Source organism: Pelobates fuscus, chromosome 11, assembly GCF_036172605.1.
Source record: "Pelobates fuscus isolate aPelFus1 chromosome 11, aPelFus1.pri, whole genome shotgun sequence".
Lineage (NCBI taxonomy): Eukaryota > Metazoa > Chordata > Amphibia > Anura > Pelobatidae > Pelobates > Pelobates fuscus.
The window spans coordinates 107,592,613-107,610,635 of NC_086327.1; the positions used below are offsets into that span (position 1 = coordinate 107,592,613).

The window sequence follows — 18,023 nt, forward strand, 5'->3', positions numbered from 1 at the left end:
AGCTCCACCCGCACATTCTCTTAACCAATCAACACAAATAAGAATTAACTTCCTGTTTGACCGCATGGCTTGTCCAGCACAATGGAGGAGGGGGAATACTACATCCTGTATTCTTGCACATGCTCCGTACACTACTGATCGTATCTTGCCTCGTGCAACCAACTGATCGATACGTCAGCATATGCACGTACACATGCCACGTGGTAATCTCGGCCTACTAAATTTATTTTTACCGAGATTCCACCACAATACAGGACCTTAAAAAGGTGATGGAGGAAATTCTTGGTTCTTCCTTAAATCTTAAATTCTTGTTTTTACTGGTTCCACCATTTTCTGGGTCTGTAGTGGTACCTGGTGTATGTACCTGTTGCTTAGTAGGCTTTGGCCCAACCGTGCTGTCAGGCTTTCCTAAGGAGCACTCCTTAAGTGGTAAAATACTGGATGTCTAAGTTCTAATGTAATTAATATTTTTTTTCAACAGTTTTTCTAATTATATGTTTTGAATATGATTTATTATCCAGAAGTGAAAGGGTTAGCTCAAGCACCATGATTATTTCAGTGATTTGTAGTGGTTGCGGTGTTTGGAGCCTGTAGCCCCAGAGTTTAATTTTGAAACACTGCATGTATAGAGATATAGAACGTTGCCAGATGTGTAACTCTACCTCCAGAAACGTAATATGCCCTGGAACAAGAGTTATGGGTTGGTTAATCTTAGCATCTTAGGGCACCGCTGGGTAAGGTTTATGGAGAAAAGATTGTAAATTAAAGAAGTGTTGTTTGTCCGATAGTGACAAATCCTCATTTCATTCCAGCAGTAAATGCTTCTGAAAATTTCCTTAGGTTAACAGTGCAGCAGAGGTGAGTGTAACCAAGTGCAGCCGAACCATTTTTCCTGAAAACAGGAAGTTTTCAGGTTGCCTAAATTCTGTCTAAATATTGGTTTGGCTCAGCAGACACGAAGAGCTGGGAAACCTAAAACACAAGCAGAGGGCCCACCGATAACAGAAGGGACATTGAAGGAACTGCTAGCTGACCACTGTCACAAATAGCCGCAGACATCAATCTGTTTCGGGAAGAGATCAGCGTAGTGTCTGTGCATTTCCATGACACTGAGTTTGCCCACAAGGCACATCTTACTGGCTTGGAACACAAGCTGGTCACACTAAAGCGGGAGAAAGCCCAATTCCATACACGCATGGTGGCCATGGATAACCGCAGGAGTGGAAGAACATGAAAATGAGAAGCCTACCTGACACTATTGCTGCAGCTGAGCTACCACATCTGATGCAGAGGCTGCTCACACAGTTATTCTCTGCCAAGCAGGCTAAACTTATGCTCCTGGATGGCTGTTACCTGCTCCCAAAGCCACCGACAAACACCTCCAGAGGGAGCAGAGATATTAATATACGATTCCAGCATGGTTCAGATAAGCAAGCTTTCATGATGGCAATTCGCAACAGGTCACCTTTTTATGGCTTCGAAGAGCATTCCTTAACATTCTACCCAGATCTATCCAGAGCAACACTGGATGGGCATAAGTCCCTGCGACTGCTCACTTGGGAGCTTACCAACAAGAAGATTCCATACAAGTGGGGTACACCGAGATTCCTCTTGAAACTCCGTGACTCTGGGACATTGAAGGTGACTCTGAGACCACAGAGGTAGCATGTACACTACAGAAGCTTGGGATATCCACCACTTCCAAGGGCTCATCACCCCCAGCACAAGTACCAAACTACCTGGGACCCTGTGCGAGTTTACTTATTTGTGCCTGCTGCCCAGAGGGGGAATTCTGCACCTGAGGCATTCTCCTTAACAACCATCTGCACATACCTCATTATTGTTTTATTTAGTTCTTCTGTGTCTCTCTTCTCATCTCCCTCTTCTTTGACTTATTTGTACAACTAATGCCATGTTGAGCGCCTTTTGGGACACGTCCTATTCCTATACTATCCGCTGGATTGGGGTTAGCCCCATAATAATAATATTCCACTAACTTATATCGGCCTTGAGAGAACTACCTAAACCTAGCAAAGTGGGCGACAGCCCTTTTGTTCAGTTTTTTAAGTGCCTACACCTTATAACCTTTCTACAGTATAAAGAGGCGCAAGGCCTTCACTGCCCTTAAACAGTTACAACCTAGCTTTGATATCTCCTTCTGGGGTAGTAGGTTCAGATATTCATCTTATCATAAAACCCTTAATACCATGTCATGGTGGAGAGACATGCTTTTCTCTAGCTCCTCTCCTATACCGACAATAATAGCGGATTCAGCCTGCTCTATTATGTTTGACTCGTACCAAGCTACTTACATGAATCTAACCTTAGCTGCTATTCGACACAGAGGTTGGTGACTTGGCAGGAGCTCACCTACTACGCAACCCAAACCATGCGGCCAGGAGCGCACCGAATGGGAGAGGAGGCCGATCTCCCAGACCGGAGTTGCTCTCCTGACAATTCGTAGTGTTACTCCTGTCACTAGTGTAAGCTTAACCTATGATCCCACTAGAAGCTGGTCAACAACCCATTCAGACCAGCTGGAAAATGTATTTCCTTTGCAACATGTAAATAATACTCATGGTGTTTTGTAAAGAAAAGAACAGTTCAAGCAACTCAATAATATGTAGTGAAACAGCTGGTTATTCTGCTATCTCCTGCAAGAAGGGAGCACATTTCATATTTACACATAGTATATGCCGAGAGCATGGTCAGTTGGCCATGTTGAATATTCTACTGTTTGTGGGATGTGCTGGGAAGAGAAAAAGTCAATATTATCATGTTAATCATTAGCAATCACAAGCACCCAGTTTTTATAAAGAATAGCCATTCCCTTTCTATTAACCCCTTAAGGACCAAACTTCTGGAATAAAATGGAATCATGACGTGTCACACACGTCATGTGTCCTTAAGGGGTTAAAGAGCTAGTTTGGGACAAACATTTAAATACATAAATGGAATCAACACAGTAAAGGTGGAGACCATATTTAAAAGAAGAAAACTACCACAACAAGAGGACATAGTCTTAAATTAGAGGGGCAAAGGTTTAAATAATAATATCAGGAAGTATTACTTTACTGAGAGGGTAGTGGATGCATGGAATAGCCTTCCAGCTGAAGTGGTAGAGGTTAACACAGTAAAGGAGTTTAAGCATGCGTGGGATAGGCATAAGGCTATCCTAACTATAAGATAAGGCCAGGGACTGATGAAAGTATTTAGAAAATTGGGCAGACTAGATGGGCCGAATGGTTCTTATCTGCCGTCACATTCTATGTTTCTATGTTTCTCTGTGACTATTTTCAAATAACAAAAGAAAAACAAAAGTGACATTTTGCTGACAGGCTGAAATGGCAAAATCAAGCTTAGTAAACAGGGTAACATCCTTCAGAATCAAATTGAAATCAATCAGATCAGAGTGACAATGTTTCATCCATCTTTTCATTCATTTAACTTAACTAAAACATTTTATTTCAACAGCAGTGTTTAGTACAAAGACTGATCAATCAAATGTTGTCATTGTTGCTCTCACAACCTCAGCAACCATTGGCCGAGGTGTCCTGTATCAATATCTATATCTACCTTCTTCTTCAGGAGTTGCAACAATATCAAGGCACCAAATGTAGCCCCATGTAGCCAAAGCGCAGCTTAGCGGAAAAGGGCCTTGACAGGGGTTAGGAGGCGGGCTTAGGAGGAAGCAGCTAGGACTGGTGGGTTGTGGGTAAGGGGTTTGGCTATTTAAATAAGCAGCCATTTTGGAATCAGCACTTTTAATTACCTACCTGGCTGAGTTTGTCCCACCCACCCTCCCTGGGATTTTGTTGGTTAAGTGGGTTATCCCGTTTTGTCACATCGGCGGGATAGGGAGCTGAAGGAGAGGAAATAGGCTCCCCATTAGGAAGATTGATGGCAATGGAAAAATTGTGGTGATTGGTAAGTTGGTGGTTTCGAGTCCTGTCGGTGGCTCAGAACCTGGTGGGGTAGGGGTATCCGGGTATACCCCTGCCATGGTTAAATTATGTTTGGTGTGGGTAGGGGTATCCGGGTATACCCCTGCCATGGTTAATTATGTTTGGCACTTTAAGTTATGTTCATGTTGAAATGATGTTGGAAGCATGTTATATATATATATATATATTATGTGTTATTTATATGGGGGTCATTGCCTTGTATATTAACTGAAGGATACGGATGAGAGGGCGGGGTATGGGGCAATGACCCATGTGTTCTATGTTAAGTTATTATTATCATTATTATAGTAGTATGGTTATTATCATTATATATATATATATATATCTCATAATTATTTAATAAAAGCTGTGGACAATTTGACCCATATACCCTAGTGTCAGTGTTTTATTGGGGAAGGTATGTGGGGGATTTTGTCCAAGGTTCCGACTGCCCATATGGCGACTATACACCGGTCAAGGAGTCTGCCAAGTGATGTCACAAATTCCAATGAGGATTGATTATTTTCATGGATCTGGTGCTTTTTCCACTCGTACAAGACATCCACAGATAAAGCATGTGTATAGTGAGATACCGACAAATGTATCCAAGAGAAATTTCAGCTATTTTAACCTAAAATCTGAAAACCACCGAGATACAGAAATACAACGCACTCTTGGGAACTGAAAACAGAAACCACAACAGGGCAATGATCCATTCCCTGAGTGTTCATTTTATACCCTATGCCTTTAAGTAATAGCCACACCACCGAAACTTTAGAATTAAAACTTTTTGCCGGGCCGTTACGTCATCGGCATCATTACGTCGGCACGCACCTGCTGCATCATAAAAAGGGGCAGAGCTTTAGCAGCTGGCGTCGGAACCGCTGGAGACATGAGAGGGACCGTGGGAAGGGTCCCTCTCCCCCTCCTGGACCTCCATAGGCTGTGTCATAGCCTGGACAACATAAGGTAATGTGACACTCACTCTACCTATCTATCTCTCTCTATCTACCTACCTCTTTACCTGTCTGTCTGTCTCTCTCTCTCTCTATTTCTATTTCTCTGTCTCTCTCTCTATCAATCTATCTGCCTGTCTGTGTGTCGGTCTATCTATCTATCTATCTATCTATCTATCTATCTATCTATCTATCGCTCTCTATATTTCTATTTCTCTCTCAGTCCATGATTGTATGCACTTTTTACAATAAAGAAAATATACTAAATAGATATGCCTTAAAGAAACCCTCCAAGCAACATAACAAGGACAACCCACTGTAGTGGTTATGGTACCAGGTGTACCCTGGCACTATCCCACGGTAAGTAGTCAAATCGTATTAGTACAGTTTGACAAATTACCTGGGCTACATCCCCTGCATCCGGTTTTCTCCAACCATACAAGATTACTGTATAGAGCAAAGCTGGACCGTTTTCTGTAGAGACCGGAGAAAATCAGATGCAGCACGGGTGCCTGGGGATCCAGGTAAGTTATCAAAATGTGCTAAACAATTTGACTACTTACAGTGGGATACCACCAGGACACTTCTAGCACCATAACCACTACAGCGGGCTGTAGTTGTTATGATGCTTGGTGTGTTCCTTTCAGTTTTCTACATCCCAGATTTTCTGCATCTTATCATTAGTAATTAGATATTTTTTTTAAACAATGGCAGTCTAACCAAATTAACTGTGGCCATGCTAGAATCTATATTAGAATTAAAGCAAACAAATCTGTGTCAGTCTCCAGCCGCTGCACGGCTAATTTAAATGTCACATATCACATTATGCGTCTCAGACTCCATTGCTGATAAAACTAATTTGATGATTATGTGAAACAGGTGCAATGGGGAATGTTATTTCAATTAATTTAAAAATAATTTTGCAATTGATTTGCCATTTCTCTGGCTTTAACCATATGTGCCAACATTAAATAAATCATGCAGCAGAGTAAAATAATTAATTATTAATTGTTAGACTGTTCCAGATATTTACAGTATGAATAACCTGCAAAGAAGCGTAGGAGGGTAAACATAGCTTAATTTAAAATGTGTACTTATTCCCAGCACATGAGTAGACAGATATGATGTTTTTAATCCATTGTTTCTTACTAACATTTAGTAATAAACATAAATCCCTTCATTTATATTTTAAGGGTTTGGTATATCTATCCATAGTTCAATGTGAGAACAACATTTTATTACCCAATTGATGGTACTCATTTGATTGACATCAAAGGATGAAAAGCTGAGTAGATCCTGCTGGGATTGAACCTTACATTAATTTTTTTTTTTTTACAGGCTTTGTAGTTAGGGAATTTACCAACTGAGCTACCTCACCAGCATATTGGCAATGGTGTATCCTGATGGCAGTAGCCTCTTTCACCAGGATTATGCACCATGTCACACTGCAAGCATTGTTCAGAAATGGTTTGAGGAATATGAGTTCAAGGTGTTGCCTGGGCCTCAAATATCCCAGATCTCAATACAATTGAGCATCTTAAGGATGTGCTAGAACACCAAATCCAATTCATGGAGGCCCCAACTCACAACTTGCAGGACATAAAAGATCTACTGCTAATGTCTTGATGCCATATAAAATGGACATGTTCAGAGGTCTTGTGGAGTGCATGCCTCAACACATCAGAGCTGTTTTGTCATCATGAGGGGGACCTACACGATATTAAACAGGTGATTTAAGCAACGTTTTCTTTTTCATATACAAGTAGTGGTTATGGTGCCAGGTGCCATCTAATGATAAGTAGTCTAACAGTTCTAGAACATTTGTGATATGGTGAAATATAATAGACCCTTAGCTTTGTAAGGCTGATGAAAATTGTAGTTGAACGATACTCAAATATCTATATTTCACCCACCTATGTCTGAGCTGCAATAAAGCCAAAGGCAGTGTTTCACTATAATAAATAGATGCTTAGCCAGCTTTTAGTCAGCATTTTGTCACCGAGTAAATTGTAATTTCACTATATCAGCACTGCAAGGTTAGCCATCACCAGGATAGTCAGATTTATAAAGGTCGCAGTTTTTCCGTACTATGATGGATTGCATATAAGGTCACGAAGAATAGATTTACTGCCATGTAAAAGTAAGGGTGATTTTGCAGGCAGTTGTGCATGGTTGGTGTGAAAGCTCTCTAAATTGAATCGCTCCAAAACTATGCCAAATGACAAAAATGCATTATTATCTCATCTGTCTGTACTCCCAGAGGCACCCGTCAACCAAGGGATTGATAGTAAATCATCAGATTAATTGCGTTGCTAATTTGCTCCACCAACGATGCACAAATCCGTTTCCACTTCATATTTGGGGTCAGATTTAGCATGACGTGTGATAACTAGGAATGCTCCTGTGGATTATCTTACAGGTGGTAATGAGGCAACAAGAAATTAATACTAGAGTCAAACAAAAAAAAAACACATCTTGTCAGATCTCTCTCTTGTTACTAGAGAGATGTTTCATGGCACAAAGTGGCTTTTAAATGCCTACATTTCTGCCCTTACTTACCCAGAAGTCCCACTTTGTGCATCGTTCATGGAACCTATGACCAATCATACACATAAATCCTGTTTGCCGGAGGAATTAAGTAAAGAATTAACTATTTGGCAGCTGTTGTTTGCATACTATGTCCTATTAATTGGGTAGCAGGGACTCAGCACTATCTACACTGTTTTGGTTACATGGATGCAAATGTGCAGCAGATCAAAAAAGTAATCAGATTAATAGAGATTTGGTTCTGTCCATAGATCCATCACCTATATTGGTGACCTGTCTATTAGCCACCTTAATTAAAAAGTCTATTTTTGTTATTATTTTAATTTTCTCATCACCTTCTTCATTCTTTTTTTTAATTTTATTTTTATTTTATTTTTTACTGATATCAAGTCGTGGCCTTTTTACAATCTCTCTCAAACATGTAAAAATATGAGATTATCAATGTTGATGATCTCAGCCAATCCAATGTTTTCTAAAAAGGAAGGCTAGTACGCATGCGAGGCAAAATGCCACGAGGTGCCAATCAAATGGTCTCTATGAGACCATCTGATTGAAATGCGTGAGTTTAAATCAGCTATTGGGGAGTAAGTTCTTCTAGTGGATGTCTGTGGGAACACAGCAATCTTTTCACTCTCTGGGTTAAAACGACAGAGACATGGCCCCTAGACCACTTCACTGAGATGGTTGCCTCTACCTATTCTCACCTTTTCTTCTTTTTCTCCTTTTCTAACATTGCATTCATCTGCAAATTATACTCATACTTTCAAACATTTTCTGATTCTTTTGAATTCTCTGCTTTTTTCGGACTTCATTCTTTATGAATTGAGAAAATTACATTATCCTTCCATTTTTATAACTCCCCCTCCCCCCCCCAAACTCATATATACATCTTCTGCTTCTCAAATGTAACCTATTTTTAACCTCTCTTTCAACATTTTTCATTATTCTTTCTCATAACTCATTACAGTCTTCTGTACCAATGCAAGGTGTTAGTTGTTCTTGCATACTTTGTATTTCCTTATCCAACTTTGATAAAGATTCTACTCTACATGCAATCAATATATTCATACATTCAAATCAAAATCTGTCAAGTGGTTGTTACCAGAATTGTTAATATTTTTCATTCTCTTTCTTTGTTGTTTTCTTTAAAAAAAACAACAACAAAAAAACCTTTAATCACCTTTATTTTTTATACTTCTCAATTGTTGCTATTTCTCATTTATACTTTTATATATTTATATTTCTCATTTCTTTAATCAAAAGTATTTCAAGATTTTTAAATATAATCTCTATATCATGTTTTTTTTTAAATATTCCTAGCACATGACAACTTTTCATAGTTGTCAAAGTTAAATTAAATTCATTGTCGATATTCAAACGCTGATGTAGCTGTCTTCACTCCTGTTGTGATGTGAACAATATATGCAATGTGAGAGAAAAAAGGGAAATACTGACTCTTCTAAATTTAAATCGTATTCAGTAACGTGCTGCTACCAATAGTGTTTTACATCACCACATAAAAAAATAATGAAATAATTCAAATCAAACTGGTATTCTAAAATACTATACTTTTTTGAGGTTATCTATTTATGTTCTTCAATTATAACGACCTGATACAAAAAAGAAACACATATATAGCATAATACTTTAACAAAACATTAATAATCTCACATCCCAAATTAAACAAACTCACAACAAACGCACAAGACCGGAAAGGTTCAGTGTCACTCACACTTAATGGCACGAGGAGGATCAGACTGTGGTTTGTGATGGATCTAACGGCCCGGCAATTGGACATCATCGGGTCAGTATGACTCTATTTTTCAACTTCTCACTTTCATGCTAAATTTGCAACTGTAGCGAGTTGAGAGATACAAAAAAATATGCTGATCGACTGGTATTCCCAGATATTTTAAAATCTGTTTTATGAGATTAAAAAGCAGAGATATTTAGAAGTCTGTAACGGCCCGGAAGGTACTCCAGCTGAGAAGGTCCATCTGGTATTGCCTTGCTGAGTTAAAGTATTCGGTGCCACTGGGAGTGCTTAGATGCCCATCTCGAAGTAATCTGAGCAGCGTTCGGAGATGAAATTTAGCGAGTGATTATAGTAGTGATTATAGCCTTTATCCCACACCATGTTGAGTCAAAACTACATGTAGAGGTTAAACAGAACACACTTTATTGAAGCTGGGCATAGGTATTTCCTGGCATGTTTAAAAACTCCTGAAGTATCTACTCCACTCTACATCCAATCCCTGGCAAGGATTGCCCTCTGGATAATCTGCTCAACATTATATCCTTGGTGGGAATCATATCACCCAAGCGCTATCTCTTGAGCAGTGTTACTGCTCTACCAAATGTGAGTAAATTACTATTAATTTATATTTATTTATATTTCTACACAGTAAGCACTATTGTTTGCTTCTTATGTTTTACTATTTTATATTCATCTGGATATTGTAAGACTTACCTCTACGGAGCTACATATCCATCAGTGGGGATAAGACCGCTGTACGCTGTTTTACTCAGAGCTGGTCTATAGCTCTGTTTAGTTTAGTAAATAACAAATAACCCTCTCTGGGTTCATTCACTAGAACTTGTATTTTTTTTTTTCAAGAATTGAGTAAGAAATTGCAAATTGTAGTTCAAAATAGTTTATTTTGGTATAACATGCCTAGAGAGGTTGATTAATGGTGCAGCATTATGGAAAACATTTATATAATTATTTATTTATTTACTGGTGTAAAATGATAAAGATTAGAACATGCAAAAAAATACAGCATATTAATGAGGTCAGAACCTATCAAATGCATTCAAGTTGTATTGGTGAACGGAGTGTCTCTTAACGGCTAGAATCTAAAGGCTAACAGGACACTCTGTTAAATAGATAAGTTATTTTTATTGCAATTACATTTTTTTATGCAATAACAATATATAAAAAAAAATCAGTCTGTGTAAATAAGATACATTGTTCTAAATCACATTTTAACATCCCCACCCCTCGCCAAACCCCCATTAACTTTCCTAAAATTAAAGTGTCCCTATTTGACAATTTGAAAAGTTGGAGTATGCAGGATGGCCTGCATGAGAGATATACAGTTCAGCTGAGGAAATTGGACTGTCGGAAACTAGTGGAGCTCCTCTGAGGGCCCGTTATTGGGAGACAGTGATTGCCCCTTAACTACTCCTGTGCAGTAGAGCTGGGAGGAATGGGTAACATATCATATCTTCCCGGTGTGTGAAGAAGCCATGCTCAAGGCCAAGATGTTTGCAGACAGATTCCCTTTGGAATCCAAGGAAGTCATCCTCCAGCCAAGGACCAAGATGGTGACTTAAAACATTTATTTTTGAGTTTATGTTTCTTGTAGTGTTAGTGCATTGTGTATGTGTCTGGAAGTGTGTGGATCTGTGTGATGTGGCATTGTGCATGGGAATTTATGTGTGGCTTTGTGTGTGTGTGTGTTTGTGTCTGAGACTTTGTGTCTGGCAGTCATTATCTTTGTGTGTGTGTTTCTGGCAGTATGTATCAATATGTTTATGTGTGTGTTTGTGTGTATTATCTGTGTGTATTCATTTGTGTGCCTGTGAGTATGTGGTGCGTTTAGGAGTGTGTGAGTGTTTTAGGGGGCCTGGGCCATTCGAGTTTAAGGGGCCTGGAGAATTGTAATGGCGCTCCTGATTGCAATTGGAATAATTTATTACAATTCTACTGTAAACCTTAAAATCAGCAAGCACTGAACCTGCGAAGACCAGCAATCATGGCTCCTGTCAATAACATTATGTATAGCACTCCAGAGAGAGTATTAGCAATTTGTGCTGTTCTTACAAATGTTCTAAACAATGAATTACTTGTTGGAATATTGAATGCTGACAAATAGATCTTTGTTGTTTTGGTTAACATTGGACGGTTACAATGTGATTTGCATAATTAGGAATCTTCATAAATAAGCCTACCCTGAGACTCTCTAAAGTACTAAATAGCTCAGGAGCGATATAAGAACTGAAAAATACATACAATATTATCCATTTAGTAGCCTGAGAAGACCATTCTAGCAGGGGCGGGTCCAGAACTTATTCATTGGGAGGGGCACTGGTAGATTATTTAAGGAAACAATCCAGGCATAATAACCACTACAGCTCTCTGTAGTGGTTATGGTGCCAGGAGTGCACAGGTGCCCTCCCAGATTAAGTAGTCAAAACATTTAAGAACAGTTTGACAACTTACCTGGGGTCTGCTGGGATAGATGCTGTAGTAGGAAATAGAGCAGTAGTAGGGCGTAGGGGCAGTAGAGTGTGTGTGAGGGGTGCAGTGTGTGAGTAGTGCAGTGTGTGTGTGTGTTTGTGCAGTGTGGCAGTGTGTGTACATGGGGGTGCATTGTGTGTATGAGGGGAGCAGTGTGTGTGTATTGATGGCAGTGTGTGCTTGAGGGGTGCGGTAAGTGTGTATTGGGGCTGTGTGTGTGTGTTTATATTTTTTTTTAAATAAATAATTCTTATATCCCCCCTTCAATTTTACCTTTGCCTGGAAGGGGGGACAGTACAAGGCAAACCCTGGTGATCCGATGGAGAAGCCCTGACTGTCCTAATGGTGGGATTGAACTCCTGAGGCTAGAGTTCACTCTCGCGAGAGGAAGACCCGGTCAGGTCAGTGCTTCCCCATATCCTCTCTCCCTACCCTGCTGGCTGACGCATTTCAGTGCCAGCGGGCTGATGAGGGAGATAGAAAGAAGTACAGAGGGATTTTTGGCACAGAACTGGGACTGTCCCTCCTAAACAGGGACACCTGGGAGGTATGTCAGTGGCTAATAGCAAGTGGTTGAGTTGCTACCTAAATATTTATGAATCAGAAACCTTTACATTTTGGGGTGAATTTTCTACAAATGCCAGAATGACACTTTCAGGCATACAGGGAGAATTCAAAGTGAATTTCAAATTTAAGCTCAAAATAGCCAAAGTAAACTATAATTTCAACTATTATAATATATAATAATAATAATCAACTATAATTCGGCAACTCTGGCCTTTAATTTAAAATGTATTTTAAATTCTTAATTAGGTAAATAACCTTACAAGTGTATTATTTGTTTTTGGTGAGAGTGCATGCGCTACTAATCAAAAGCATATATTTTGAATAATTGAGAGTCAGACGATGTATGCTAAATTCATATTTAATTGCATAAGATATTCAATTCTCAATGGTCTCAGGATTAGCAAGACATGCTTTTCAAGAAGTGATTTCTTCGTTGCTAAGCTTCCGATGTGCTTGTTAAATGGGCTGCAAAGGAGATCTATCAGCACATTTTATACTCTTTACTGATTCTGAAGAATCTTACATACAGTGTGAATAGAGCCTTATATCCTACAAGCCACAGTAAGTACTTCTGATAAAATCTCAGGTATGTGGAATTTACAGAAACAGTATAATTGTATCATGTATTGTAAAGTTAGCAACTACTCCACATCGAAAAAAGACCAGTCTTGCTGAGTACTTTAAGGTTTAAATTTGAAAATTGTATATTTGAACATTTTGACATTTAGGACATCTCCTGCACTGGAGATTGACAGGAAAGAATACATCAGTCTGCTAATACATGGATCCTATGAGTACAGTGTGAATGTATATTGAGATATATCTTTAAACCACTTTGGTTACCTGACTGATATAATGCAGCCCATTACTTTGACCGTCAGCATCTCACCAGCCTGTTACTGAAAGGGTTTAATTTCTTAAATCATTGTCAATACACAAATTAAAAATAAATAAATACATAACATTGGAGTTTATTTTAGTTAATTTAACACTGTGTTTATTATAGGTAATGGTGCTCACTATCTAGAGTCACATGTACAAGTTATTTACTAACGGGGTTATTCAATAAAGAGTCAATTCTCCCCTAACCTACCCTGCCACCCCCCCCCCCACTCACCCCCCCCCTCCCCCCGCGACAATATTAATGAAGTATGTAGTAGTATGAATGTTAATAGGAATGTTTGTAGGTAAGAGTATAAATTAAAGAAATTATATATTATTGTTTTTTTTTTAATCAATAATGTAAACTTTATTCCTGTAATTTTGTAACATTAATATTTCAATAAAGAAATTTAAAGAAATAGAAAACAAGAGAATTCTAAAGATTTGGAGAAAGATGAGACATGTGGGATATGAGAGAGACGTTTAAGTACATAAAGGGATCAACACACAGTCAAGGATGAGACTATATTTAAAAGAAGAAAAACTACCACAACAAGAGGACATAGTCTTAAATTAGAGGGTTAAAGGTTTTAAGAATGATATCAGGAAGTATTACTTTACTGAGAGGGTAGTGGATGCATGGAATAGTCTTCCATCTGAAGTGGTAGAGGTTAACACAGTGAAGGAGTTTAAGCATGCGTGGGATAGGCATAATGCTATCCTAACTAATAAAGGAATTTAGAAAACTGGGCAGACTAGATGGGCCGAATGGTTCTTATCTGCTGTCACATTCTATGTTTCTATGTTTCTATATTTAATTGTTGAGAAATTAAGCAGATACATTTTCAGTCTAGGTAAGGTAGAATTTCCCTATTTATTTCTGTGGATTTGTTTGGTTTGGTTTTTTTTTCTTTCCCTGTTGCATTCAGGGGAGAATTCAAACTGAATTTTAAATTTCAGATCAAAATAGCCAAACTGAAAAAAATATATAATTTAGCTATTGTTCCAGTTCAACTACGTTGGCCTTATGTTTGAAATTTACTTTGGGTTCTCACTTTAGAGAATAGCCCTGATATGTTTTTTTTTTGTGCTCCCAGGAATTCTATATACATCCAAGACAGTATATCTTCCAAGCAGTAAAGAACCTCAGGGGAGGTCCCAGGACAGCAATACCCGAGGTATCCACGCAAATCATTTGTTACATCGTCTTGGTGATACTTGGAATAGTAGGAAATGTATTGGTTCTAATCACCTTGATAGCTAACTCTGTTGAGAAAAAGACCCTTCCAGCTTCAGATCTGATACTTGCGCACCTCACATTAATTCACCTTCTTATTTCCATCTTGAGAAATATTCTGGTTGTCTGCTTCCAGATTGGCTTTACTCTCTTATTTTCCACAGGCTGGTGCAAATTCTTCATGTTCCTGTGGACTCTTCTCAGATCAATGAGTGTCTGGGGGACATTTTCAATTAGTGTTTTCCATTACATCCACGTAAAGAATTACCAGTTGAAAGCGAGAAGGAATGTTTTATGGGATAGCATAAAAGCTCTCGCTATGTTGTGGGTATTTTCCAGCCTATTCTTCATTCCTGCTTTTATGTACACAGAACGTGGCTACTCAAATGTAACCTTTTCAGTCCAATTAATTGGAACGACTACACGGCCAGTCTTGGACTGCATATGGAACTTTCCAAGCCCTGCGGCAAATCTGCTCTACGTAACAGCCACATTGGTTATTCATGAGTTAATTCCCGTCATTCTCATGGTAAGCACAAACATCAGCACATTACATACCCTAAATCAACATTCCAAGACAATAGGGGCCCAGAAGACCCTTAGCCGTGTTGCCTCGGAGCGTAAAGCAGCCCTTGTGATCACCGTCCTCGTCATTCTATTTGTCACCTGCTGGGGAACCAATGTGATTGCTGTCAATTGTTATAACTTCACTCAAGGTTCTTCTTCCACTGCATTCTTGTTGACTGTTGCAAATTTTGGTGCCTACATTTTTATGGGCTTCAGCCCTATGGTTTTACTTTTGGGACACAGTAAGTTGCGAAATAAAATGCTAAGCCTTTTCTGTATTGAATGGAAACATCAACTTCAAGTCAAACCTGAAGAGATCACAAGTAGTGGTGTGCCACAAAGTGGTAATGTGACCATTATCAAGTTTTAGGAACCTTAAGATGAAACGTTCTACCTTACACCATTGCTAATTAAATCATGTAAATTGCTGTAACTCTTGTTATAGGGACAGAAGACAGTAACATTTTTTTTTATTTTTGGGGGTAATTTAAAGTGTGAGATAAAGGTAAACAAATTATACTTTTCTTACAGAAGAATGTGGTCAGTAATCATTGCATTGTTGTATTAACTGTATGTACATAGGTTGAAAAAGACAAGAGCCACACACTTCAGTGTTAATGGCTATAGTGAAACAAATAAAATAAATATTTCTATATTTCTTGCACAGTGAGTCCCTCTGTATACTGAGTGACACACAATGCTGTGCACAGTAAATCATATATTTAGAGGTAAAAATATATATAGAGGTATTCACTCTACTCTCTCTCTCTTTATATATATATATATATATATATATATATATATATATGTATACATATATATATATATACATACATACATACAATCATTTGTTACACTTTATTTCTATATACAGAGAATCAATTTGTCATTACTGTTTCCACGACTTTCCGAATCCTTTGTTTGAGTGTGCACAAACAATTTGATTTGTTGACGGGAGAGAGTAGAGTAAGGGGGGCTGAAGAAACTCCCCTAGCTGAGAGGTGTGCCCAACAAAGGAAACTGATATAGTTTATAGCAAGTTTTTAAACATGTATTACATTCATTACATACTGTACAACATTATGTTTGGTTTCTTTTAGTTTGTATAGTTGTTTGTATATATGTTAAATGTGTTTGTTTAAAAAAACATTTTCCAATTATGCATGTCCCTTTAGAGATGAAGCACTATCCATTTTATTGTTTGTGGAATATATTGTTTTGCAGTGATAATAAAAAAAATATAAACCTGTTCTAGAGTATTAGAAGTCAAATTATAGGATAAACAGTTACATAAATTCTAACCCTGGAAAAAGCAAAATGGATTTAATTTTGGTATCGCAATTTCTGCAAACGTAAATTGTTCATATAAAGAAAGCATGAAAAGAGAAAAAATAACAGAGCTCGTAGGGTATTAGGTATAGGCATCTATGGAATACATTTACAGTTCTCATGCCAGCCATCAGCTGGACACATGAAGCAATCTTATGACAGGTGAAAGAAGGTCTGTGAGTGTTGCAGTATTTCCATGATAATGGTACTGAGTAGACTTGTGCAAGAGAAAATTAATTTCAGCCAAACATTTTTCTCAAAAATAATTTTTTGGGGGAAGATCGGATTTCACCCATAAGATGGTTTGGCTGAGCAGAATTTCAGTAGTGAAAAAAACCCAAAATGATTCAGGAAATTATTCAGAAGAATTAAAAGGGCGCAAAAATTGTTGTAAGGCTAATTCAATATATGTAAAGACTATAGTATTTGTTGATAAAGTGCATTACAATTGTCTATGAAAAAACACTTCTTAACGCAATATAAAATAAATTACTGACAGATTTAAGCATGCTTTGTGTATTTGAATGTATGTATGTATTTCTGTATGTATTTGTATACAGTGTTGGCATTTGAATGCAGTTGTATATTTGTATGTACAAAATATAAAGAGAAAATCTCCTTAGGTTGTCTAACTAAGGGACAGCCATATGGAGAGGTACCCAGTCCAATTCCGTAAGTATAGTAAGGAAAATAATAAATAACTTTATTGATTAGAATTTGTATATAAAAGCACAAAACTAAGTAGATAGAGAATTACCCACCATCAGGACATAGAAAAAGTGGCTAATAATTAGCCTACTCTGGCTATATATATATAGACCTTCTAACTAGAAGGAAAAAGTACTGAATACTACTAAGGGTACTCCTAAAAAACCACAGGGGTATATAACTCAGGACTCTATCTAACATAGAAAAAGGCACACAAAATTAAAATATAATACCTAATGGAAAACGATCTCAATTAAAGGAGCCAGAGGGAAAAGCAATAAGAGGGAAGGGGATATGGAAGGAGAGAGGTAATGTCACAGTGATGAATGACTAATGAAAAGCAATCATAAGACATATATACCTCCCCCCAAACTTGCCAAATCCCACAGAACCCACTCTGAGCTAAAACCCTATGCTCCTCTAATGACACCTTCGAGGGTGTCCTAGTCTTAGCCTAAAGCTACAGGAATAATGGAGAAACCAAGCAACGAAAGTAGGCAGTGGTTAGACCGCCTACTAGAGAAGCCACTACCTTTCAAAACAAGAAAGGAGATTAACTCACTACTGCTATGGTGTAGGGTATATAGAGAGATAGGGGGAGAGTAATCGGAGAAATGAGGGAGAGAGGTAGAGAGAGGATGATAAGAGAGGATGATAAGTAAAACAACCAAACCTAATAAACCTCTCCCACCACTTGCAAACTTCCGACAAAACAGTCTCACGCTATACTAAACCCTATGCTCCTATAATAACACCTTCGAGGGTGTTCTAGTCTTGGCTTAAAGCTAATAATAGAGATGGTCCATTAGGTAAAAATAGTGTCAAATCATATTAATCGTGCAGGGTGCTTCAAACGTGAGTAAAGTGAAGGCTAAAAAACCCGACGCGCGTTTCAGCGTGTTATACACGCGCGTTTCAGCGTGTTATACACGCCGTCATCAGGGGTACCCCTGATGACGGCATGTATAACACGCTGAAACGCGCATACAGGTAATTAAGAGTACAAGTTTTTAAATACATAAAAGTTCTTTAATGTCTGGAGT

General features: G+C 38.2%; 1 protein-coding gene across 1 annotated transcript; it reads left to right on the plus strand.

Annotated features, from left to right (window-relative positions):
* The first annotated feature begins 1,230 nt into the window (after positions 1 to 1,230).
* On the plus strand, positions 1,231 to 15,502 carry LOC134576949 (olfactory receptor class A-like protein 4). The gene is made up of 2 exons (XM_063435613.1): positions 1,231 to 1,641; positions 14,237 to 15,502. The coding sequence occupies exons 1-2, from the start codon at positions 1,231 to 1,233 to the stop codon at positions 15,311 to 15,313; spliced, it is 1,488 nt and encodes a 495-aa protein (XP_063291683.1). The 3' UTR covers positions 15,314 to 15,502.
* The last annotated feature ends 2,521 nt before the right edge of the window (positions 15,503 to 18,023 follow it).